The sequence below is a fragment of the Suncus etruscus genome, chromosome 1 (assembly GCF_024139225.1).
Source record: "Suncus etruscus isolate mSunEtr1 chromosome 1, mSunEtr1.pri.cur, whole genome shotgun sequence".
Classification (NCBI taxonomy): domain Eukaryota; kingdom Metazoa; phylum Chordata; class Mammalia; order Eulipotyphla; family Soricidae; genus Suncus; species Suncus etruscus.
In genome coordinates, this window is record NC_064848.1 from 84,044,289 (window position 1) to 84,068,228 (window position 23,940).

A 23,940-nucleotide genomic window follows, 5' to 3' on the forward strand; every position below is an offset into this window, starting at 1 on the left:
TTCTATTGTTTAAGACAATTCAGCTTTTCTCAAATAATAGTTGCCCTTTGGTTGTCTGATGTGGACACTAACTGTAGACATGATCTATTTCCTGATCTATGATCAGGATGATCCTGGCCCTCTGTGACAAATATTTGTCTCTTGAGATCTAAGAGACATACACAAATATGTGTATATGTAAATGTGACAAATTATGTACTTATACATATGAACATTGTTAAATGATGCTAGAATATTTAAGAGTATGCATAAACTGTTAATATTAGAACAATACTATTAGAACAATAACACTGACTTTTTGTGTGATATTTTCATTGTCATGATAGTTGAATATATATTTTATTTAAGTTTTAATAATACTTAAGCTTGGGGCCGGCGAGGTGACGCTAGAGGTAAGGTGTCTGCCTTGCAAGCGCTAGCCAAGGAAGGAATGCGGTTCGATTCCCCTGGCTGGTCCATATGGTCCCCCCAAGCCAGGGGCGATTTCTGAGCGCTTAGCCGGGAGTAACCCCTGAGCATCAAACAGGTGTAGCCCGAAAAACAAAATAAACAAAAAAAAAATAATACTTAAGCTTTAAATATAGCTTTAGAAAAATCCAATGATTATATTCAAAAAAGTTTAATTTTAATAGAAATTTTAATAGAAATATCTTCTTACTAATAGTATTATTTTACTTTATCAATTTAAAATTAATAGTGAACATATAGATATACTACTAAAAATTGTACACATGAAATTCAGGAGCATATGTACAAAAATTCTGTGTATGTGTGTATAACAAACTGCAAAAAAAAATTAAATTATACAAGAATGTGAAAAATGGGGCCAGAGGGGTGTTGTGCTAGGGATGGACCGTGGTTCCCCCCAAGCCAGGAGCGATTTCTGAGCGCATAGCCAAGAGTAAGCCCAGAGTGTCACTGGGTGTGGCCCAAAAATCAAAATACAAAACCAAAAAAAAAAAAAAAAAAAAAAGGAATGTGAAAAGCTTGGTCAAAAAAAAAAAAAAAGGCAGAAAAGTTATCACTGGGGGCTGGGCGGTGGCGCTGGAGGTAAGGTGCCTGCCTTGCCTGCACTAGCCTAGGACGGACCGCGGTTCGATCCCCCGGCGTCCCATATGGTCCCCCAAGAAGCCAGGAGCAACTTCTGAGCGCATAGCCAGGAGTAACCCCTGAGCGTCACAGGGTGTGGCAAAAAAAAAAAAAAGTTATCACTGGCTGTCTTCAATGCTATTGTATGTCTCTGAGTTAGGAAAATCACTTCCCCCAAGTATTTACTAAGAATATACTAAGAATTGTTGGAAGTTAGGTCTAATGTCAATTTACTGTTTTTACTAAACTGCCCCCAGAACTCTAAATTATCAATAACCACTGAAACAAACAGACCTTCCTCCTGTAGTCACTCAGGAAGGACTCCAGCCAAACAGAGGTTTTTCTATAAAGGACTTAACAGGGCAAAACAAGTAGGAAGGGAGGTGAGGGTTTTACAACAATGCCCTTCAGAAAGCCCAGCCAGCCCTCAATACCACCGCTAATATCACTCCAAACAATAACTCCCCACCAATAATTACTCTCCATCCCCACAGTATTCCAGCAAGGATTCTTATGTGCCCACAGCAACTGCTTCTCAATTTGTCACTGGAGTTTCTAATTGATAGAACCCTTTCTTTATTTTTTTTCTTTTTCTATTTTTTTTTGTTTTTTGTTTTTGTTTTTCAGGCCACACCCGTTTGATGCTCAGGAGTTACTCTTGGCTAAGCGCTCAGAAATTAACCCTGGCTTGGGAGGGACCATATGGGATCAATTCGCGGTCCTTCCTTGGCTAGCAGACACCTTACCTCCAGCGCCTCCTCCTCACCCCCCTCCCCATAGAACCCTTTCTCTTAAAGTGACAGACCCCTTTTTGGGTATGGATCTCCAAGACACCTCCACCTTGGTATGTAATTTTTCCTTTTAGTCTTGAATAAAAAAGAATCAATTATTCCCTACTTCAAAGTTCATATGGGGACGAAGGAAGAAGCAATGGAACAGTAGCAGAGGGTGACTGACTGGTGGTGGGGGTGGTGAAGTCGCATCACAAAGTAAACCAGTAATATGGAAACTGTTATAAACTATGATATCTCAATAAAAATACGGAAAATAAGATTTATGCTAGAATTTAAATCCTAAACATTTAAAAATGTATTGATTTTTGTTAATATTTATAAGCATATATAAAGATGCATATATCAAACAATATAATCTAATACAATATTATTTTAATAAAAACATATTAATTAAAAAGTAATATTGGCTTATAACACTATATAGTTTCGAGTATACAGATTTCAGATTTTACATTTTACACATTTGTAAAAGTTAAATTCTAGAAGAAATGTGCTTGTCCCCATAGATGAAGAAATACATTTTTACCCTTTTAAAACATCTCCAGATTCCAAAAAACTTTTCCTTTCATTCAGATGCAAGACAGTCAAGTAAAAACCTGTGGAATAAAAAGGGGTAATACAAAAGGTTTCTTTCAGGGCTTTGATCATATGTATATTTTTAGTTTTTGTCATATATTTCACTACCTTAAAAATAAAATAAGGTCTGTGAACATATTAAATGTTTAAAATACAATTTGCTGAACTGGTTTTCCAAGTCTAGAATATCACAAAGTCTAAATCACAGATATTTCTCTTGTGTGTACATGTTGTCTGGAAATTCTGAATTTATTCTGTAAAATAGAAAAAATATAGAACCGAAAGCTTAAATTCAAGGCAACTAAATTAAACACTGACCAGCTCAGTGTAGTTACTTTTCTTTTTCTTTTTTTGTTTTGGTTTTTGGGTCACACCTGGCAGCGCTCAGGGTTTCCTCCTGGCTCTATGATCAGAAATTGCTCCTGGCAGGCTCAGGAACCATATGGGACGCTGGGATTCGAACCACCGTCCTTCTGCATGCAAAGCAAATGCCTTACCTCCATGCTATCTCTCCGGTTCCACTTTTATTTTTCTAAGAATCATGGTGTATTACCTCTTCCCTCCAGCCCAAAATTTAAGTGCATAATTAAACAGAAAGAAGCTGCATTTCAGTGTAGTAGTAATGCTTTTTTCCCCTTTTCTACTGGCAGCACAAGTATCACTATCTGTTCCTTAGATTTACTCATCTTAATTATAGTTTACAATTTAAAAAATTCAGACATAATTTTCAGGAGTCAATGATTTTACCTAAAATAAATTCTATGCTTTATTAGTGTACTTTGGTCAACTAAAAAGTTCACAAAGACTTTCTATAATAATAACAGTAAATGCTTGAAAATTTCATCTTTATTTCATTTGCTGTAATATTAGTTTCGATAACAATAAGAAAGTAGAAGTATTCTTTTTTATATTTATTAGATCATTCATATTATTTAAAATATAATATCCTATGAGGCAAGAGAGATAGTACAGGGGCAAAGCACTTGACTTGCTTGTGGCTAACTTCAGATAGATTTCTAGCACTACATGTGGTCTAGTGATTCCAGCAGAGTGATACCTGAACACAGATCTAACAGAAGTCCTGAGAACAGCTGAGTGTGGCCCAACCCTCATCTCAAAACATAGTATTCTTACTTATTTGTAGTAGATGTGATTCCAGAGCATATTACTTATTCAATGCATTAGTAGGATCTTGTAAATCTATATAAATAAAACCACATGGAACCACATTTTTAATTTTCTAACTTGACAGAAAAAAAAAAGATTTAACCTGAAGAGACAATGAGTAATTGTCAACCAGAGAAAGAATAAAAGCATTTATTTCAGGTTTTAAAGATAATATTTTTGTGTCAGTAGATCTCCTTGAAATAAAAGAAGAGTAATAATGATATAACTCCAGAAACCATAAAAATTAGGGTTGTTCAGCACTAAGTCTAAATAAGTAAAATTTTCACTAAAAATATGTCAAATAATTTTGTTAACTATGAAAGAAAAAGATGCTTTATTAAATTGATATTTTACTTTTTTTTTTTGGTTTTGGTTTTGGGTCACCCCAGCAGCGCTCAGGGGTTACTCCTGGCTCTATACTCAGAAATTGCCCCTGGCAGGCATGGGGGACCATATGGGATGCCGGGATTCGAACCACTGTCCTTCTGAATGAAAGGCAAACACCTTACCTCTATGCAATCTCTCCGGTCCCTGATATTTTACTCTTTAGGGAAAAATATTTCTCTAGGTTCTTAATAGAATTATTCCTTCAGTTACCCAAATCCTTTTGTTTTACAGTGTTAACATGACTCAGCACTTTCTTAATTAATTTTTCTTAATTAATACTTTCTTAAATTAACACTTCCTTAATGAATAATGATCGCAGATAACTGTGCCATTATTATTAACCCCACAATTGTTAACTATTGCTATAATATTTTGATACTCATAGAATCTCATTACTTTTGTGAGTATAAGTTGATCTTCCTAAGACTGAAAAACTAAAAGAAATAATAGGGCCCGGATAGATAGCATGGAGGTAAGGCGTTTGCCTTGCATGAAGGTCAGTGGTTCGAGTCCCTGAGCCTGCCAGGGGCGATTTCTGAGCATAGAGCCAAGAGTAACTCCTGAGCGCTGCCGGGTGTGACCCAAAAACAAAACAAAAAACAAACAAACAAACAAAAAGAAATAATAATATCTAAGTTTGCAAATTCTGACTCTAGGCATTGTACCTTATAAGTTTCTATTTAAAAATCATTATGATAATTTATCTTTACAAACTATACTGATAAGCTGGTATTTGTTTACATTGTTTATTTGTATTTCAATTTAGTGCTTTTCATTAGTTTCATTCTATACTAAATAAGAGGGAAGCACACATTGGCTCACTGATTTGTTTGATACTTTATTAAGTGCCTTCAGGAATTTCATGGGTGCTGAGGATACATAGGGTTGGTCCTAATTCTCCAGAAGCTGACATTTTGGTAAGGAAAACAGACTTGAGAATAGATTCTAATACCCAATATGGCAAATGTGAACAAATGGCCTAACTCCCCTCCCCCACACCTGGTGGTATTCAGGGCTTACTACTGTCATATGTGCAGACATTATTCTGGCAGTGCTCAGGGATCACACGTAGAACTGGGAATTAAACCAGGTCAACCCAAAGCCAGCACGTACTCTCTCTTTGTCTCTCTGACCCCAATTTAACTAATTTTTCAAAGAAATTTGAATTTAGAGAGACGGTAAATGATTTATAAAATTTAGGGAGATGGTAAAAGTTTATAGAGGGAAGCTTAATAGCAAAAGGTTTTTTTTTTGTTTGTTTGTTTTCATTTTGTTCTACACCTGAGGATGCTCAGCTCCTGGCTTTGCACTCAGACATCACTCCTGGCAGAATTAGGGCAACCATATGTGGTGGTGTCCAGGATTAAACCTGGGTGTCAAGTGCCCTATTCATTGAACTATCACTTTGGGTGATATTTTATTTTCCCAGACACTGAGTCATTAGAGAAGAAAGTAAGTTAAGGAAATAACTGTTTGAGACAGCAGAAAAAGATGGAATCCATAGCATAAGCAAAAGACTGTTTTTTGGTCTGGGGAGTACACCCAGTAGTACTCAGTTTACTCTTGACTACCCTCAGGAATAACTCTCCTCAAGAATAACTTCTGATGTGGCTTGAGGGACCATGTGTGATATTGAGGACTGAATTCAGGTTGGCTGTGTGCAATACAAGCATTTAACCCCCTGTACTATCTCTTCAGTTCCTAAAAGACTATTTTTGAGGAAAGACGTTTTACCTCCTCGATAAAGAAAGGAAGAGAAGATAATACAACAGAAGAAGTAAAGGTAATTTTATTGAATAGAAGGATACTGTGTAGATTTTAGAATTGGCTAATGAACTATAGAAGGCATAATTCTCTTCTAAAGAGCCATTAGGAGAATAGGAATGGGAACTAAGAATATATAGAAATACGGTTGGAAATATTAGACTTAAATTCAGAAAACATAAACAATATTTTAGTTTATGTTTAGTTTATATTTAGTTTGTAGTGGTGCCAATCTAAATTATCTTCTCCAATAAAGCACAAAAATTATGTATGCAGAATACAGAGGTTATATGAGTTGACATCTAAATGTAAAATGAGAACAAAAAAATTACAGGAATGTTCAAATCACTAAATCTGGAAGAAGAAGCAAGTGAAACTAGAAGAGTGTTGAGGTGTGGGTATAGTTTAGAGTACAGTATATTCCTTCCATATGTGAGGTGAGATCCTGGGTTCAATACTTGGCACTACAAAAAGGATAGATAAATTGTAGATCTCTAAAATCCTGAAAACCATGAAAGAGATAGAGAAGTTGCAGATAGAGAATAATGTATCAGAATTTATACCCAGAGGTAGAACAGTTTTGTACTGTCACATTGTCAAGTGCCCTGGCCAAGGAATGAGTATCATTTTTGTTGTGGCAGTCAATGAAACTTAGGTGAGCATGTTGAATGAAATGTTCCCATTCAAGACACATAAATTAGCACTAGGTATATAAGATAGCAGTATAATAATTGAAGAGAATACCATAAATCGCATGCACCATTCTTCCTGGATAGTGAGGCATTCAGGAAGTTACTGGGTGTTGCAAAATGGTACAAAGAATGGTACAAGAATATCACGTTTTTAATTTTGATTCCTGCAGTTAGTATCTATCAAATTTAATATCATAATCTTTATGATCTTTAGTTTATTTGTAAAACTAAATAAAATATTTTCATAATGTTCTGAATGTATTTAACAACTAAGAGACTGGAAATAAAAAAAGGATGTGAATGAATAATTATAATTTTATTTTAATCACAAAAGTATACAGATACATATAACTTTACTAAATTCATTATATACTTACATATATAACATACTGCAGCATAATATATACATTATTATATATTATATTGTATATATAATGTAAATATATTTCCTACCTTTCATTTTTTTAAGGGTTTTAATGAGTAAATCTTTCTCACTATCTGATTCCATCCTTATTATAATCAGCACCTAATCAAAAATAACAATCTCATATGTAATATGATTATTCTTTTTCTTAGTTTGCTATAGTGACTAAAATAGCGAATTTACTTTGCTACATGAAATAAGTGACAATAAGATTATAAAATGAAAAATCTTTTTACTTTTAGAAAGTATAAAATATATGCTTAAACTCAAGAATAAATTCTTATCAGATCAAATATAAATAAAGAAAATTTTGGGGTAAGGCATTCTGAATATTTTTCCACTTTTCCCAATTAAGTAATCCTATTCAAAAAAAAAAAAAAATATATATATATATATATATATATATATATATATATATATATATATATATATATATATTGGTTTTTGGGCCGCACCCGGCGGTGCTCAGGGGTTACTCCTTGCTGTCTGCTCAGAAATAGCTCCGGGGGATCATATGGGACACCGGGATTCGAACCAACCACCTTTGGTCCTGGATCGGCAAACACCAATGTGCTATCTCTCTGGGCCCTGATTTTATATATTCATATATTTTTTTAATTTTAATTTTTTGTATTTTGAGCCACACCTAGAGGTGCTCAGGCGTTACTCCTGGTTCTGCACTCAGAAATTGCTCCTGGCAGGCTCATGGTACCATATGGGTTGCCATGAATCTAACCAGGGTCCATTCTGTGTTGGCTGCATGCAAGGCAAATGCCCTACTGCTGTGCTATCTCTCCGGCCCCTTATTATATTTTTATTAATTTGACCTTTAGATGCTTGAGGTAGGGAAGGCAAAATTTCCAATAGAGGGCCATAGTCATAGTACTGGGGGTAAGGCACTGCTTTGCTCACTGTTGACTCTGACTCAATCATCAGCATTCAGCATTCAGTCCCCAGAGCACCACCAAGATCAGTTCTTGAGTGCTGAGCTAGTATTAACTCCTTAGTATCACCTGGTGTGACCTAACACCCACTCCAATTTCCAATAGAACCGAAGGCATAATAACCTAAGTACTTTTATGATATAATCATATGAGATCCTAGCTTAATCTCAAAAATCATAGTTTACCACTGTATATATGGGAATGTGCTCATGAGCTTTTCAGGTAATTGAACAATCAATACATAGAAAATTGCTTAATAGGGCCCGGAGAGATAGCACAGCGGCATTTGCCTTGCAAGCATCTGATCCAGGACCAAAGGTGATTGGTTCGAATCCCGGTGTCCCATAGGGTCCCCCGTGCCTGCCAGGAGCTATTTCTGAGCAGACAGCCAGGAGTAACCCCTGAGCAACGCCAGGTGTGGCCCAAAAAAAATAAAAAAAAGAAAGAAAGAAAATTGCTTAATAAAAATTAAAATTTACCAAAAAAAACCCCAAACAAATAAAAATTAAAATTTAAAAATTCAAGATACTTCCTGAAAAAAATTCAAGATACAAATTATGATACAAATCATCCTTTTTCTGAGTTTCATTTTGTGATATTTAACTTAGGGGAAAAATTGTGATGGGTCAAATCATATAGGTCAGAGCTTTTTAACTTTTGCCACTTGCAATCCCTTTTTACTTGAGAAAATTTTATGTGACTATATAAAATAGGTACAAAATAAAACATTTACTGATAATAAAAATTTTTATTTTAAAATAAAAATTTGAAGACCCCAACATTCACTTATATAGTTCCATGTGAGGTTGCTACTCATGATTTTAAGAAACCCAGGTTTATTTATGAAACCTGAGTTTCATAACTTAGTCATGCAAGTACTTATCTTACATCTAATTCTTATTTAAAGTTTATTTTCATCTTCTTTATTTTAGTACTTAACCTTAATTTGCTCTTTGCTTTGCATCCAATTTAGTAGGTGACATTGCAATTCTTGTAGTTTATGGTTGCTTTCAGGGCTTTTTTCTTTAATAAACTGTACAATCGTCAGCTGTCTCCATACATTATCTAAGTAAGAGCCTAAAATGCTTTGGTAGATATCTTTTGCATTTGACAAATATCCTGTTAAAAACAAAATTTTTTTAAATGTAAAAAGCATTTGTTTCTGTTCTTTGAGAAACTTTATGGTAAAATTCCAAAAGGAAATAGACAGTGAAATTTTCCTTGAAACTTTTTTTGATTTCAACCAAAGGTGTCAACTAATAAAACCTTAACCTTGAGTGAAACTAAAAAATTTATATCACTGTCTCTTTTTAAAGATGGACATAATCTTCAAATGTAATTTAATCTTTACTCTTAAAGAACTTGGTTTCAACAGTAAATTAGTTAATGCTTTTAATAGGCAGTCACTGGGCAAAGTGTGGGGTCACAAGGACCACAACTAGTCAATGCTGCTCAAGGGATGATGTGGAGCTAGAACTCAAATTTGGGGCCTTATGTTTGTGAGAAATTGAAATATGTATTCTACTGCTTGAGTTACCACCCGGTACCACAAGAATTTACTTTATAGTTTTTCTCAAGGAAGTCAAGTAGTAATAATGCCAAAGTTTGATTTAGTAAATGCATTTCATAAAAGAGCAAAAACAAATCTGTCTTGGAATATAACTCTCAATGGTCCCCTTAGTCCTAGCATAAATTATAGCATCCTTAACATGAATATCTATCAAATAATCTCCCATACATTATTTCTTTAATTCAAAATTTTGATTAATATGGAGAAACAATAAGTCAAAATTGCACTCTATATAAACAGCCCTGGGAAATAAGATATTCTAGAAACAGACAAAATGTCTTATTATTATTATGCTTAAAATCAGTATAGCTGTGGATAGATAATCTTTTATAAAAGCCAAAAAGAACTAAATAGAATAAAATGTAACAATGCACCTTTATACTAGCTCCATATACTGTAAAATGGGGCTCTAGCCCCAAATCTTTTGTTGTTTGGGGAGGGACATGAAATAATTTAATCTAGCTGAAATACTAGGGGAAAAAATGAAAAAGTACCCTCTGGTACTTTCTAAAGGTGATTATAACTTAGTTATAATTTTTAATGAAATAAAACTAAATAATAGTAGTCAATTACTATAACTCACAATCTTGAGAGGCATTAAATTGTGGTTTAATTATCATAATTGCTAATACTTATTAAAACCTTGAATTAGAGAAGCAACAATTTTTGTTGGGACATAGGTAAGAGATGATATCTAAATCAGTGATCAAAGGATAATTATTTCACTATAAAGTTTAGGATTAAATTAAATGAATTCTATAAATGAAATTATAAAATATTTTAAATATATTATTATTAAGTTCAAATAATTCTGCAATAAGGAATATTTTTAAAAGTCAAGAGTAATGTAGTAAGACATTAAATTGGCTTCAATATAAACTTTTTTGTTTGTTTTGTTTTGGGAACACACCAGTGGTGCTCACAGGTTACTCCTGGCTCTGCATTCAGAAATTGCTCCTGGAAAGTTCAGACACCACATTGGATGGCTAGGATCTAACCTGGGTTGACTACATGCAAGGCAAATGCCCTACCTATTGTGCTATCTCGCTCCAGTCCCCCTAATACAAGCATTTTCAATACATTCAAAATATTTTAATTTTGATTACTTAATATAAAACCTAATTTATATGTCCAACTAAAAACTTTTTTAAAAAAGGTTTACAACTTCTAAGGGGCCGGAGAGATAGCACAGCGGTAGGGCATTTGCCTTGTATGCGGCCATCCTGGGAGTGACTGATTCAATTCCTGGCATCCCATATGGTCCCCAGAGCCTGTCAGGAGAGACTTCTGAGTGCAGAGCCAGGAGTAACTCCTGAGCGCCACAGGTTGTGACCCCCCCAAAGCAACCCCCCCAAAAAAAGGTTTCACAACTTCTAATTTTGTTGTATTTCTTTTGTTTGCTTTTTTGTTGTTGTTGTTTGGGGGGGGGCATACCCAGCTATGATCAATGCTTACTCCTGGCTCTGAACTCAGAGATCACTCTTGTTGGAGTTCAAGGAACCTTATGAGATGTAGGGACTGAACCCAGGTTTTTTGTGTGCAAAGCAAATGCTTTTCTCACTGTACTATCTCTCCGATTTTAATTTAGCAAGAGTTCAAATTATATTCAACAACAACAAAAAAAAAAAGACACCTCAAATCAACGGGGCCGGGCGGTGGCGCTAAAGGTAAGGTGCCTGCCTTGCCTTCGCTAGCCTTGGACGGACCGCGGTTCGATCCCCCGGTGTCCCATATGGTCCCCCAAGCCAGGAGCAACTTCTGAGCGCATAGCCAGGAGTAACCCCTGAGCGTTACCGGGTGTGGCCCAAAAACCAAAAAAAAAAAAAAAAAAAAGACACCTCAAATTATATTCAATAAGGACCTGAAGCACATAAAGCAAAATGTCAAATCTTACACTAAAAGGCAGTACCTAAAAAAATATATATATATATATAATATGTTAGAGTACAGTATTTCAATAGAAAAAACATTAATAAATAATAAATATAGGACAAGGAGAGATTAAAGAATGGTAGGGAGATAAAATTATCAAAATAAAAATAGCTAAAAATAAAATAAATAAATAAAAATAGCTGAAGAATTTTGTTTGTTTGTTTTGGTGTTCAGTACTTATTCCTGGCAGGGATCCAGAAACCATATAATATTCTGGCGACCAAACCTGCATTGAACATGTACAAAACAAGTGCCCTACACTTTTTAAAAGTAAAGGTTGAAAAAAAAATAAAAGTAAAGGTTGATATTTAGATAATCAAGTCTGCTTAAGGCTACTAAGACTGTAATTTTAATCTAATTGACCATAGTTCATAAAGATAATTTTAAAAATTTATTTATTTGATAGGGGTTAGAGCAACACTCAGAAATCCTGATGTGGGGCCAAAGCAGTGACGCAAGCTGTAAGGCATCAGCCTTGTGCCTGCTAGCCTAGGACTGACCTCAGTTCAATCCTGCAGCGTCCCATATGGTCCTCCAAGCCAGGAACGATTTATTTTTTTATTTTTTTTTTTTTTTTTGCCAGGAACGATTTCTGAGTGCATAGCCAGGAGTAATCTTTGAGCGTCACTGGGTGTGGCCCAAAAACAAACAAACAAAAAACAAAAAACCAAGAAATCCTGATGTGTTCTGGGGACCATATGGGATACTGGGAATTGAACCTGGGTCAGCCACACAGAAGGTAAGTGTGCTACCCACTGTATTATCTCTCTGGCCCCTACTGTACTATCTCTGGCTCATTATGTTATTTTAATGAATATAAGAATAAAATGTATTTCATTGTAAATGTATATGTATTATAAAAGGATGTTTCATATGAAAGTAAAACTAGGCTACATATTTCTATATGGTACATCTTTTTCAGAAAATTAAAAGATACTTAGAATGAAACTTTTCAGTAGGAAAATGGAGAGAAGAAAAATTATTCCACCAACCTAAAGCTGTGCCCAAGTTACATGTTAAAAGTACATCTCTGATTGTTACCAGGAGGTGTAAGAGAGCAGCATACTTGTATGTCGTCTCACTTTCATCATTTGTGCCTAAGTAAACAAAACATATTTAAAAACATAGAATGAATAATCAAAATTTTAGAACATATCACAGAATAACTAACAATAGCAGCTAAAATTGATCTTATACTTACTATGTGTCAAGTATACTATGTACTTACTAAGCTTACTATATAGCTAAGCTTATTATGTAATTGAATCCATAACAACAACCCTATTAGGCAAGATTATGATGATGATAATTTTATGAATAATAATCTTAAAAATTAAAAATAGTATTTGTTCAAGGTAATTTTGTGACTAAATGATGTAGAAGACATTTAAGTTTAAACAGCTAGACTCAGAGTTTAGGTTCTTACTTTAATAATATATAATTATTTATACTTTAGTTGAAAAATAATGAGTTCTAGTTATGAAACAAGAAAAAAATCAACTGGTTAAAATAAAGTCAGAAAACTATAACATAAAACAATATCCTGAATTCAGCCTTTTGGTCAGAAAAGGTCTTTATTTGGGGCCGGAGTGATAGCAAAGCAGTAGGGTTTTTGCCTTGCACGTGGCTGATCCAGATTCCGGGCTTTCCATATGGTACCCCAAGCCAGGAGCAATTTCTGAGTGCAAGCCAAGGAGTAATCCCTGAGCATCACTGGGTGTGGCCCAAAAACCAAAAAAAAAAAAAAAAAAAAAAAAAAAGAGAAGTAGGTGGATTTTTTCCCTTTTAGTATTGTCTTTTAACTTGCTTTACTTCCAACAAGAAATCTATGTCATCCTTATTTCTGATTTTCACATGTAACATAACATTTTTCTTTTGATTGAGCCTATAATTTTTTTTTTTTTGTTTTTGGTTTTTGGGCCACACCCGGCGGTGCTCAGGAGTTACTCCTGGCTATCTGCTCAGAAATAGCTCCTGGCAGGCACGGGGGACCATATGGGACACCGGGATTTGAACCAACCACCTTTGGTCCTGGATCGGCTGCTTGCAAGGCAAACGCCGCTGTGCTATCTCTCCGGGCCCGGAAATCATTATTTCTTAAATATCTCTTATTTAAATATCTTCTTAAATATTTCTTAAAATATCTTTTATTTACCCCCTTTTGCCTCTGAGAACTCTAATTACTAGTATGTTAGTATGCTTGAAGTTGTTTTATAGACCACTGATGTTCTTTTTAAAACATCTACCTACTTTATTTTAGATGATATCTATTAACATCTTTCAGTTAATCTCTTCTTCTGCAATATTAAGCTGCTTACACTTATTGAAACTTTTTGTGTGAAACAAGGTAGTTTATTAGTTTTTGTTTTGGTGAATATATGACAATATATTTATCAAAATCTATAGACTGTACAACACAGATCAAATTCAAATGAGAATTTTGGGCTTTCATATTGATAATGTATCAATATTAGTCATGATAAATTTATTATGCTAATGTAATACTTAATAGGAATAAAACAGTCTGGTGGGAGCAGAGGCAATATCTTAGTCTTTGAGATCATACATTTTTTTGGTTTTTGGGCCACACCCAGTGACGCTAAGGGGTTACTTCTGGCTATGTGCTCAGAAATTGTTCCTGGCTTGGGGGCCCCTTTGGGGATCGAACCAGGTCTGTCCTGGGTCAGCTGCGTGCAAGGCATGCCCTACCGCTGCACTACCACTCCAGCCCAAAAACAAACTTTTGAAATTAAATTTTATTTTAATGTTTGCTTTTCCAAATGCATTTTTATAATTAAATGAAATTTTAATTTAAAGCATTGATTTAGAAAGTTATTTATAGTTAAGCTTTAGACATACTATATTTCAGCACCCAAAAATAGTTGAATTAATCAGCTGCATGTTTTTTACTACAATAGTCAAAATATGTACACCATGTCAACCTCCCTCATTAATGTTCCCAGAGTCCAACCAATACCTCCTTCTGGCCCAAGTTTGCCATCATAGCAAAGTACTTTGTACAATTTGTATGTTTATACATTTATTTATGTTTGAGCTATGACCTAAAATATGACCTATTCAGGTAATGTTACATGTGCACTAGAGAAGAATGTGTATTCTTCTTTTGGGGATGAAGAGCTCTGTATCTGTTCAACAATCCCAGGTCTTTTAGCTCCTTGTTTAGGTCTAGCTCTTGTCTTTTTATTGATATTCTATCTTGTTGATCTATGTAGTGGTAAAAGTAAAGTGCTGAAGTCTCTACTTTTGTGCTTCTGTCAATGTGTTTCTTTAGAGTTGTTAATATAAGCTTTACAAAATTTGCTGGCTCTTCATTTGGTACATAAATGATGATGATAGTATTTCTTGACTTACTTGATTTATTTTTCTCTTAACCAATAAGTAGTGCCTACCACTTTCTTTTTCCTCCCTATATTTAATAATCTTTGGTCTGTTATAAGTGTGGATGTCCCAGTTTCTTTTTATTCCATTGGTTTGTATGATTGTTTTTCATCCTTTCACTCTAAAGCTGTATTTATCCTGTGAGTTTAGGTATTTTTCCTATAGACAGCAAATGGATGGATTTTCTTTAATGATCTATCCAGCTACTCTATGCCTTTCATAGAAGAGTTTGTTTCACTGGCATTGAGACATTAATTATATATTATGTTGTGTTACTATTTTTTGTGTATGTGTTGTGCAATCTAGTTATTTTTAAAAGAATATATATATATATATATATGCCGCCCTTCAGTGATATAGTACTGAATAAATGGCCTTGCCTGTGAGATAACTGATGGCTTTCCAGGTGACACTGAATCGTAGACAGTCCATGTATATTTATTTGTTTCCTTATATGTTTGTCTATTTTCTGTGACCAGCCCTGTTGGTCAGGACTATAAAACAAATTTGGAAGGACTTAGGACATTTTACCTTTTCTCTTTATTTAGCTGATATACTGAACTTGGGTTATGACTTCATCTACAACTTCCACATTCAATTTTCACTAATTTGATACATACAACACAGAAATTTACATTCTATTAAATAATATATATTATTTTAAATAATCTGACTTTTTATTTGTACTCACCTTTGGGTAGAGTATCACTTACTATTTTTTCTTTTTCCTTTAAGAGGAACCTTGTTTGATCAAAAATTACAGTCGCAAATTTCCAATTAGCAGTCACATGAGTACAGAGACATACAAGTTCTTTTAAAATGGGAGTAGCTGCTGCTTCTAAGAGACAGAATGCTTGGCACTGACTACCTGTAAAAATAAAAGCATTATTTTTGTTTGTTTGTTTAATTTTTGGGTCACACCCGGCAGTGCTCAGGGATTACTCCTGGCTGTCTGCTCAGAAATAGCTCCTGGCAGGCACAGGGGACCATATGGGACACCGGGATTCAAACCAACCACCTTTGGTCCTGGATCGGCTGCTTGCAAGACAAACGCCGCTGTGCTATCTCTCTGGGCCCTAAAAGCATTATTTTATTAAGAATTAAGACAATGCTTTTATAAAAAAAATCTGCTCTTTTTTCTATTATTATTTCACAACTTTAATTCAAGCAAATATTTAGCCATTGCATATTAGTTCTGATTTTCAATAAATCAGTAATTTAAATATTAAAGATTTGCATAGTTACCTAAAGGTCAAAATAAAGTTTAACTATAATGATAAGATAATCAAGGACTAATGATAAATGATCTTATTGATTTTAATAATAAACATGCTGTTCTTAAAGAACTGTTCTTTAGGAGACATATATTCTTTACAATTAAATGGAAGTTTAATCAATCTGAAAATTCAAAACAGATCATTTTCATTACCCTGATAATAAATAAATGAACAGAGAGAGTGAGAGTTCATTTTCTAGATTAAGCACAAGAGTCTGAAAATGGACTAACATAACAGCCCCTGACATACGAAACTCTATCTTTATATCCCTCAAAGCCTGTCAACAGGAAGGAAACTCCTCTCCATTGTTGCAAGGGTTAGATGTAACCCATTAAAAAGTACAGCCCATAAACAAATTGGTCAGCTCTCAGAATCACTACCCACCAATTGTGATTGTCCCCTAGAATGGCAAATCAATTATATTTCATAACCATAGACAGCTTAATCATTAGCTAGCTTATTTTACTTCTGTAAGTTGCTTTGCTGACCAAAATTCCTGTAGCCCTTTACCTACTGTGTCCATTGTTGGACTAGGATATGATTTTTGCCTTTATAAACTTATCCCTGACTGTATTAGGGGCCACAAGTTCTTTTAAACACCAGTCTGCTGTGGTCCCCATTTCTGTAATAAAGATTCCCAATTTGCCCTCTATCAGTGGTATATTATCTGTGTCTCAAGAAACTCCTTTATAACAAGAAGTTGCATGTATTCTTCTCTGAATGTAGGGAAGCAGTGATTGAAACTAAGGAAGAAATAACAGTAGGTAAGAGCAGAGAATTGAGAGGAGCAGCAGCAGTAAATAGGGTATTCCAAGCTTTGAAATAAGTTGAATGCAGAAATGAAATGAGAAAATACCTAAAACAAGTGAAGATAAAGACATGGAAAAGGAAGTATTTGTCTTAGATTGAGGAAACGGTTTTGAATTTACAGAAAAAAATTTGCGGGGGGGGGGGGTCACACCCGGCAGTGCTCAGAAATCACTCCTGGCAGGCTCGGGGAACCATATGGGATGCCAGGATTAGAACCACCGTCCTTCTACATGAAAGGCAAATGCCCTACCTCCATGCTATCTCTCCGACACTGAATTTACTGAAATTTGAATGCACTTTATTTTTGTTTGTTTGGTTTTTGGTTTTTGGACCACACCCGGCAGTGCTCAGGTGGTACTCTTAGTTCTGTGCTCAGAAATAGTTCCTGGCAAGCTCGGGGGACCATATGGGATGCTGGAATTCAAACCACTGACCTGCACACGAGGCAAATGCCTTACCTCCATGCTATCTCTCCGGCCCCATTGAATGCACTTTAAATGCACTTACCTGATGCTTGAATTTCAATGATATTATCTTCAGTGACATTAACTTCAATTTTTTCCTGATCAATATTTTCTAGTATTTTATTTGTATTTTCTTCTTGAAGCATCCAAGAACATTCTTTACCTTGAAATTCTAATAAAAATATTAATTTTCATTGTTCAGGAAAAATATCATCTTACTTTAAAAGTTTCTCTAGATATGATCACAACTTTAAAGTTATTCTTCAAAACATATCAGTATTAAACAATTATTTTACTTCAGTGGGATTAAATCTATTGTAATATGAAGCTGAATGGTAATAATGGAAAGAATTCTAAGATTAGATCAGTGTTTCAAATCCATTCTAACACAAGTTTCAGTTTTCTTACAGGAAAATATGAACAATACATCTACTTTCAGTATTTTTATAATGATTTGTGTGTGGGAGAGAGATAGAAACAGAGACAAAGACTAAGACAGAGATAATGCTCAAAATGGCTGTCACTTGTGCTAAACCCCAATGACACCTAAAACTTAAAGACTTCATACTAATTTAAAGCCAATTTCAACTCTACAGAATTTAATACTAATTTAAACATTCGATCTCTAAGAAATGAAATCTTAGACCAGTTAATTAACTAGAATCAACTGGTGAGCACTTGTGAGATAATCTATGTCAGACCCCTGCCATTTCCAAAAGTGGTGACCATACCACAAAATTTGCTAGTATAGGGGCCAGAGCGATAGCATAGCAGTAGGGCATTTGCCTTACATGTGGCCAGCCCAGGACAAACTTGGGTTTGTCAACAAACAAACTTAGTATAACTTTCTTATCTAACCTGCCCTTTTATGCCTATAAGTCTTATTTTGTACAGTTCCTGGAATTCCCTTTGATCCTGCAAGATAAAATTGCTGCCTGAATCATCAACCAGTGAATAAAAGTTTGTAAGACCTTCAAAAATTATCCAGCTGCATTATATTATTTTAAAAATTTTAGTTATTATAGTTTATGTCACTGTTTATAATAGTGCCAATGTTTGTGTGTGTGTGTGTGTTTTTTGTGTGTGTGTAGTTTCTTTTTGGGTCACACCCAGCAGTGCTCAGGGGTTACTCCTGGCTCCACACTCAGAAATTGCTCCTGGCAGGCACAGGGGACCATATGGGACGCCAGGATTCGAACCAATGACCTTCTACATGAAAGGCAAACGCCTTATCTCCATGCTATCTCTCCGGCCCATGTGTGCGTGTGCATGTGTGTGTGTGTGTGCGTGTGTGTGTGTGTGTGTGTGTGTGTGTGTGTGTGTGTTTAGCTTAGTTTTGTTTAGGGGCCACACCAAGAAATGATGAAGAGTTATGCTGGGTCTGCACTCAGAATTCACTCCTGGCATTGCTTGAGGGACCATATGGGATTCTGGGAACTAACCCAAACCAGCAGCATGCAAGGCAAATGCCTAACCCATTGTACTATCTCTCCAGCCTATAATACTTATGATTTTTGATGTACACAATTACCTCACCTCACAACAACCAAAGTGCCAAAGATACTTCACCAGGGCCCCTGTGCTACTTCTAGTCAACCACATCATTCCTCTCCAACAACTTTTCCCCTTGCTTGGTATTCTAAATTCTGTAATCAGGACTAAACTGCTGTCATTTGACATTGTCCATTCCTTTGCTTTGTTTCTCTGTATATTACAGATAAGTGAGCAATCTAGTATTGTTCCTTCTTACTCTTACTAGTTTGCTTAGCACAGTAATCTCAAGATCCATTCCAGTTGCCACATACTCTGGAGTTTTTTGTATTGTATTCCTTTGTGTATATATACTACAACATCTTTTTTTTTTTTTTTTTTTTGGTTTTTGGGCCACACCCGTTTGACGCTCAGGGGTTACTCCTGGCTAAGCACTCAGAAATCGCCCCTGGCTTGGGGGGACCATATGGGACGCCGGGGGATCGAACCACGGTCCTTCCTTGGCTAGCGCTTGCAAGGCAGACACCTTACCTCTAGCGCCACCTCACCGGCCCCAACTACAACATCTTTTATCTGTCATTGACACTTAGGTTATCTCCATATAGTGGTTATATATCTTGGTTATATAACCATATATGGTTATCTCCATATACTGTTCTTTTTTTTTTGTTTTTTTTTGTTTTTTGGGTCACACTCAGAGGTACTCAGGGGTTACTCCTGGCTGTCTCAGAAATAGCTCCTAGCAGGCACGGGGGACCATATGGGACACCGGGATTCGAACCAACCACCTTAGGTCCTGGATTGGCTGCTTGCAAGGCAAACGCCGCTGTGCTATCTCTCCGGGCCCCATATACTGTTCTTAATGTCACTTTACCTCCTTTCAGCACCCAGTTCTTGTCCAGAGTCATCATTTCCCATTATCATACTAGTACCTTCCCTGACCAAGATCATTCTAGTACCAAGATCAGACTAGTACCTTTTCTCCATTTTTTTTAAAGCTAACATGTAGTAGTTAGAGACACTAACTACTCTCTCCATTTTTTTTAAAGCTTTCTACAAAGGACCAGTCCTCTTGGTCTTTGTTACTTTTTCTTTTTTTGGTTTTTGGGCTTGGTAATGCTCAGGGGTGACTCCTGGATATGCGCTCAGAAATTGCTCCTGACTTGGGGAACCATATGGGAAGCCAGGGATTGAATCCAGGTCCGTCCTGGGTCAGCCGCTTGCAAGGCAAACACCCTACCACTGCACTATCACTCCAGTCCCCTGGTCTTTGTTTCTATTGTCTTTTGGTATTTTCTCCTACTGCTTCTTTATATTCCACAAATGAGTGTGGCCATTCTGTGTTTGTTCCTCTCCCTCTGACTCACTTCACTCAGCTTGAGTGACATTTTACTCCATGTCCATGCATGTATCAATAAGTTCCATGACTTTATTTTTTACTAATGGCTTCATAGTATTCCATATAGCTTCTTTATTCTTTCATCTATTCTTGGGCATGTGGGTTGTTTCCAGATTTTGGCTATTGTGAATAGTGCTATAAAAAATAAGGAGTATGGATGCCTTTTCTGCACTGTGTTTTGGGGCTTCTAGGGTATATTCCCAGGAATGGAATTGTTGTAGTGTATGGAAGCTCAATTCCTATATTTCTGACAAATGTTCATTTCATTTTCTAAAGAAAAAATGGACTAGTCAACATTCCCACTAGCAGTGAATGAAGGTCTCTTCTTTCCCCAACATCCATGCCAACCTTGGTAGTTTTTGTTCTTTAGGATAAGTGTCAGTCTCTTTGGTGTGAGTTGGTATCTCATTACTTTGAATCATTACTTTGATTTGCATTTCCCTGATGATTAGTGACACAGAGCATTTTTTCATGTGCCTTCTGGCCATTATGCTACTTTGTTAAATTGGCTTATTCTAGGAGGCTTTCTTTTGGTGTGTGTGGGAGACATTAGGGTATTTTGTGTATACTAAACCATCTGCAAATAGTGACCACTTAAAAGTTTTTAAATTGGGGGCCGGAGAAATAGCATGGAGGCAAGGCATTTGCCTTGCATGTAGAAGGACGGTGGTTCAAATCCCGGCATCCCTGCCAGGAGCGATTTCTGAGCATAGAGCCAGGAGTAACCCCTGAGTGCCGCCAGGTGTGACCCAAAAACCAAAAAAAGAAAAAAAGTTTTTAAATTTGAATGCTTTTCAGTTTGTTTTCTTACCTGATTATTGCAAAAAGGTCTTCCAGGGGCCGGAGAGATAGCATGGAGGTAAGGCGTTTGCCTTTCATGCAGAAGGATAGTGGTTCGAATCCCGGCATCCCATATGGTCCCCTGAGCCTGCCAGGAGTGATTTCTGAGCATAGAGCCAGGAGTAACCCTTGAGTGCTGCCGGGTGTGACCCAAAAGAAAGGCCTTCCAAAACTATACTAGGTAACAGAGGAGAGTGTGGGCATTCAATTTCTTATTTTAGAATCTTGTTTCCTTACTTGTGTGTTTAGTTGATCTATCCAGTAAAAAAAAGTGAGGTATTAAAATCTCCCACCACTATTATGTTCCTACTGAGGTATCCTTTATGTCTAATAGTTGTTGCTCTAATTTTACTGCCCATTAATTTGGTGCATATATGTTGATCAGAGTTAAGTCAATCAGTTAAGTTAATCTCTTTAGCAGTATGTAATATTTATCCTTATCATTTTTGGGGAGTGGCCACACCTGGCGGTGCTCAGGGGTTACTCCTGGCTCTGCACTCAGAAATCACTCCTGGCAGGCTTGGGGACCATACGTGTGCCCGGGATCGAACCAGGTTTGTCCTATGTCAGCTGCATACAAGGTAGATGCCTTACCACTGTGCTATCACTCCGGTCCCTATCCTTATCTCTTTCTTTAGCTTGAACATATACTAGGAATTTTCTATAAGTTCTACATATAAAAGTTCTACCCACTCTACTACTTTTTAATATATTCAACATTCAGTGAATCCCTTTGCCCTGGCACTTACAATATCATATTGTAGTTATATATTTTCATATCTGGCACAGTCTATTATATGGTAAAATTTCTCAGGTCAGCACCATTATAATATTTACCTTAATATAACTTAATGCCTAATTATAATTTTAAATAAATGTTAGTTTTTGGTGAGAACTGTAGGGAAGTACAACTTCCCTAAGCATTACAGAAGATTAAAATATATAATGGGGCCTAGTGATATTATAGTAGGTAGGGTATTTATGTTGCATGTGACCAATGTTGGCTCAATCACTGGTATCCCATATAGTGCCCTAAGCCTGTCAATAGTGATTCCTGGTGCAGATCGAGGAGTAACCTAAGCATGGCTGAATGGTCCCCAAAAGACCAAATCAATATATACACATAGATATGTAACTAGAGACATTACTAATAATACGACAACAGATAAAAAATTTAGAAACACACAGTAGAAAGAAAGTGAGGCATACAGATCAAGTGGCAGTGGAATTCTCTTTGTACTTAGAGGTACCATTTTCACACCCAGGTCAGTGCATTCTGAGAAAAAGCATGGCCACTCTGATTCACTCCATGTTTATACATTTCTTCAAGTCAATGAGCCATACCATAATATATAATAAACACCTCTAGACTGCAATGGTAACAATGGAAAGCAAAACAGAATACCACCACATTTAGTAAAGATGGTAGCTCTAAAGACCCAACTAGTATCACCATCTATATAAACTCTCTGATTACTTTAGAGATAAAATGTTGAGAATGTTCAGGAAGTAAAAAAAAAATGGAGCAGACTGTCAATAAAATTCAAGAGGATAAGAAAGTAGAAATGAGAAAACTTCAAACAGAAATGACATAACTGAAAATCTTGGTAGGCAAATGAAAAACTCACTGGGAGGCCTCATTAGCATAGTAGCAATTACTGAATACAAATAAGTGAGCTTGAAGATGAGCTGCATAATACTTCCAGGCAACAGCAGAAAATGGAAGTCTTAAAATAGCTAACAGAAAATTGAAATGAATTCAAGAATAACAACATAAGTATCCCGAGCATTTCATAGGGCCAGGAAGACAGTCCCTATGAGAAGAAATAGTCAAAGATATTTTTGCTGAGAAGTTTCCAGAACTGAAGAGCACATGTACACATATCATGATATCCAAAGGGTACCACCTAAAAGAGATACAAATAAAAATACTCTAGGACACATCCTTATCAGGATGAAAATCATAGCAAGTTATAGAATACTAAAAGCAGTTAATATCAAAGACATAAATCACATACAAAGGAGCATCCTTAAGACTTACAACAATTTTACCAAAGGCAACCCTCCAGGCCTGAAGGCAGCAGTGGTATATAGTGAAAAGGATCAATAAAATGAATGTTTCACCAAGAATACTTCACCAAGCCAGACTCTCACTTAGATTTGAAGGAACTATACACAGTGTATAAACAACAGCTCAGGAACTTTATAGACTCAAACCTGGCTTTAAAAAAATAACTGAGGGGAGTACTTTAAGACAAGATAAACCCCCCCGCCAAAAGGTATAAAATTCCATGGCAATAGTCTGTTTCAATATCAGCAGACAAAATGCATTAATTAAGTGACATGAAGTGGCAAAATGGATTAGAAAATTGAATTCAACTTTATGCTGCCTGCAAGAAATACATTTGAACAGTCAGAGCAAACACAAACTCAAAATCAAAGCTTAAAAGACTATTTGGGTGACCATAGAAATATAAAATGACATAGAATTCAGGCCCAAAAAGATTGTAAGAGACAGATAGGGTCATTTCTTAATAATCAAGAAATATGTAAATCAGAAAGAAATCACACTCAAACATATATGCAAAGGAGAGGCCAACGAGAACAAAACTGCTAATTGACTTGAAGAGAGACATAAATAGCAACACAAGAGTAGTTGGAGACTTCAAAACCACTTTGTCAACTCTTGAAAGACCAAACAGGCAAAAATCAGAAAGGTTTGAAGGAAGAAATGAAAGAGAAGGCATTTAATATATATAATAACTTAAAACAGCTCACTATTGAACAACCAGTAGGTTATAGAGGAAATAAAAAGATTCCTGGAAAAAAATAAAAATGAGGATGTGAACTATCAAAATTTATGGAATACAGCAAAAATAGTGTTAACAGAACAGTTTATATCTCTGTAAGCATTCATCAAA

At 35.7% G+C, this 23,940-nt stretch overlaps 1 protein-coding gene across 1 annotated transcript in view; it reads right to left on the minus strand.

Moving 5' to 3' along the window:
• The window catches only part of SHOC1 (shortage in chiasmata 1), a 114,796-nt gene that overhangs the window by 42,846 nt on the left and 48,010 nt on the right, over positions 1–23,940 (minus strand). The window contains exons 24-29 of the mRNA XM_049774727.1: positions 17,333–17,452; positions 15,430–15,606; positions 12,332–12,436; positions 8,778–8,956; positions 6,923–6,995; positions 2,410–2,479 (exon numbers count right to left, since the gene is read on the minus strand). Coding sequence (XP_049630684.1) covers positions 2,410–2,479; positions 6,923–6,995; positions 8,778–8,956; positions 12,332–12,436; positions 15,430–15,606; positions 17,333–17,452 — 724 coding nt within the window. The remainder of the gene's footprint in view (positions 1–2,409; positions 2,480–6,922; positions 6,996–8,777; positions 8,957–12,331; positions 12,437–15,429; positions 15,607–17,332; positions 17,453–23,940) is intronic.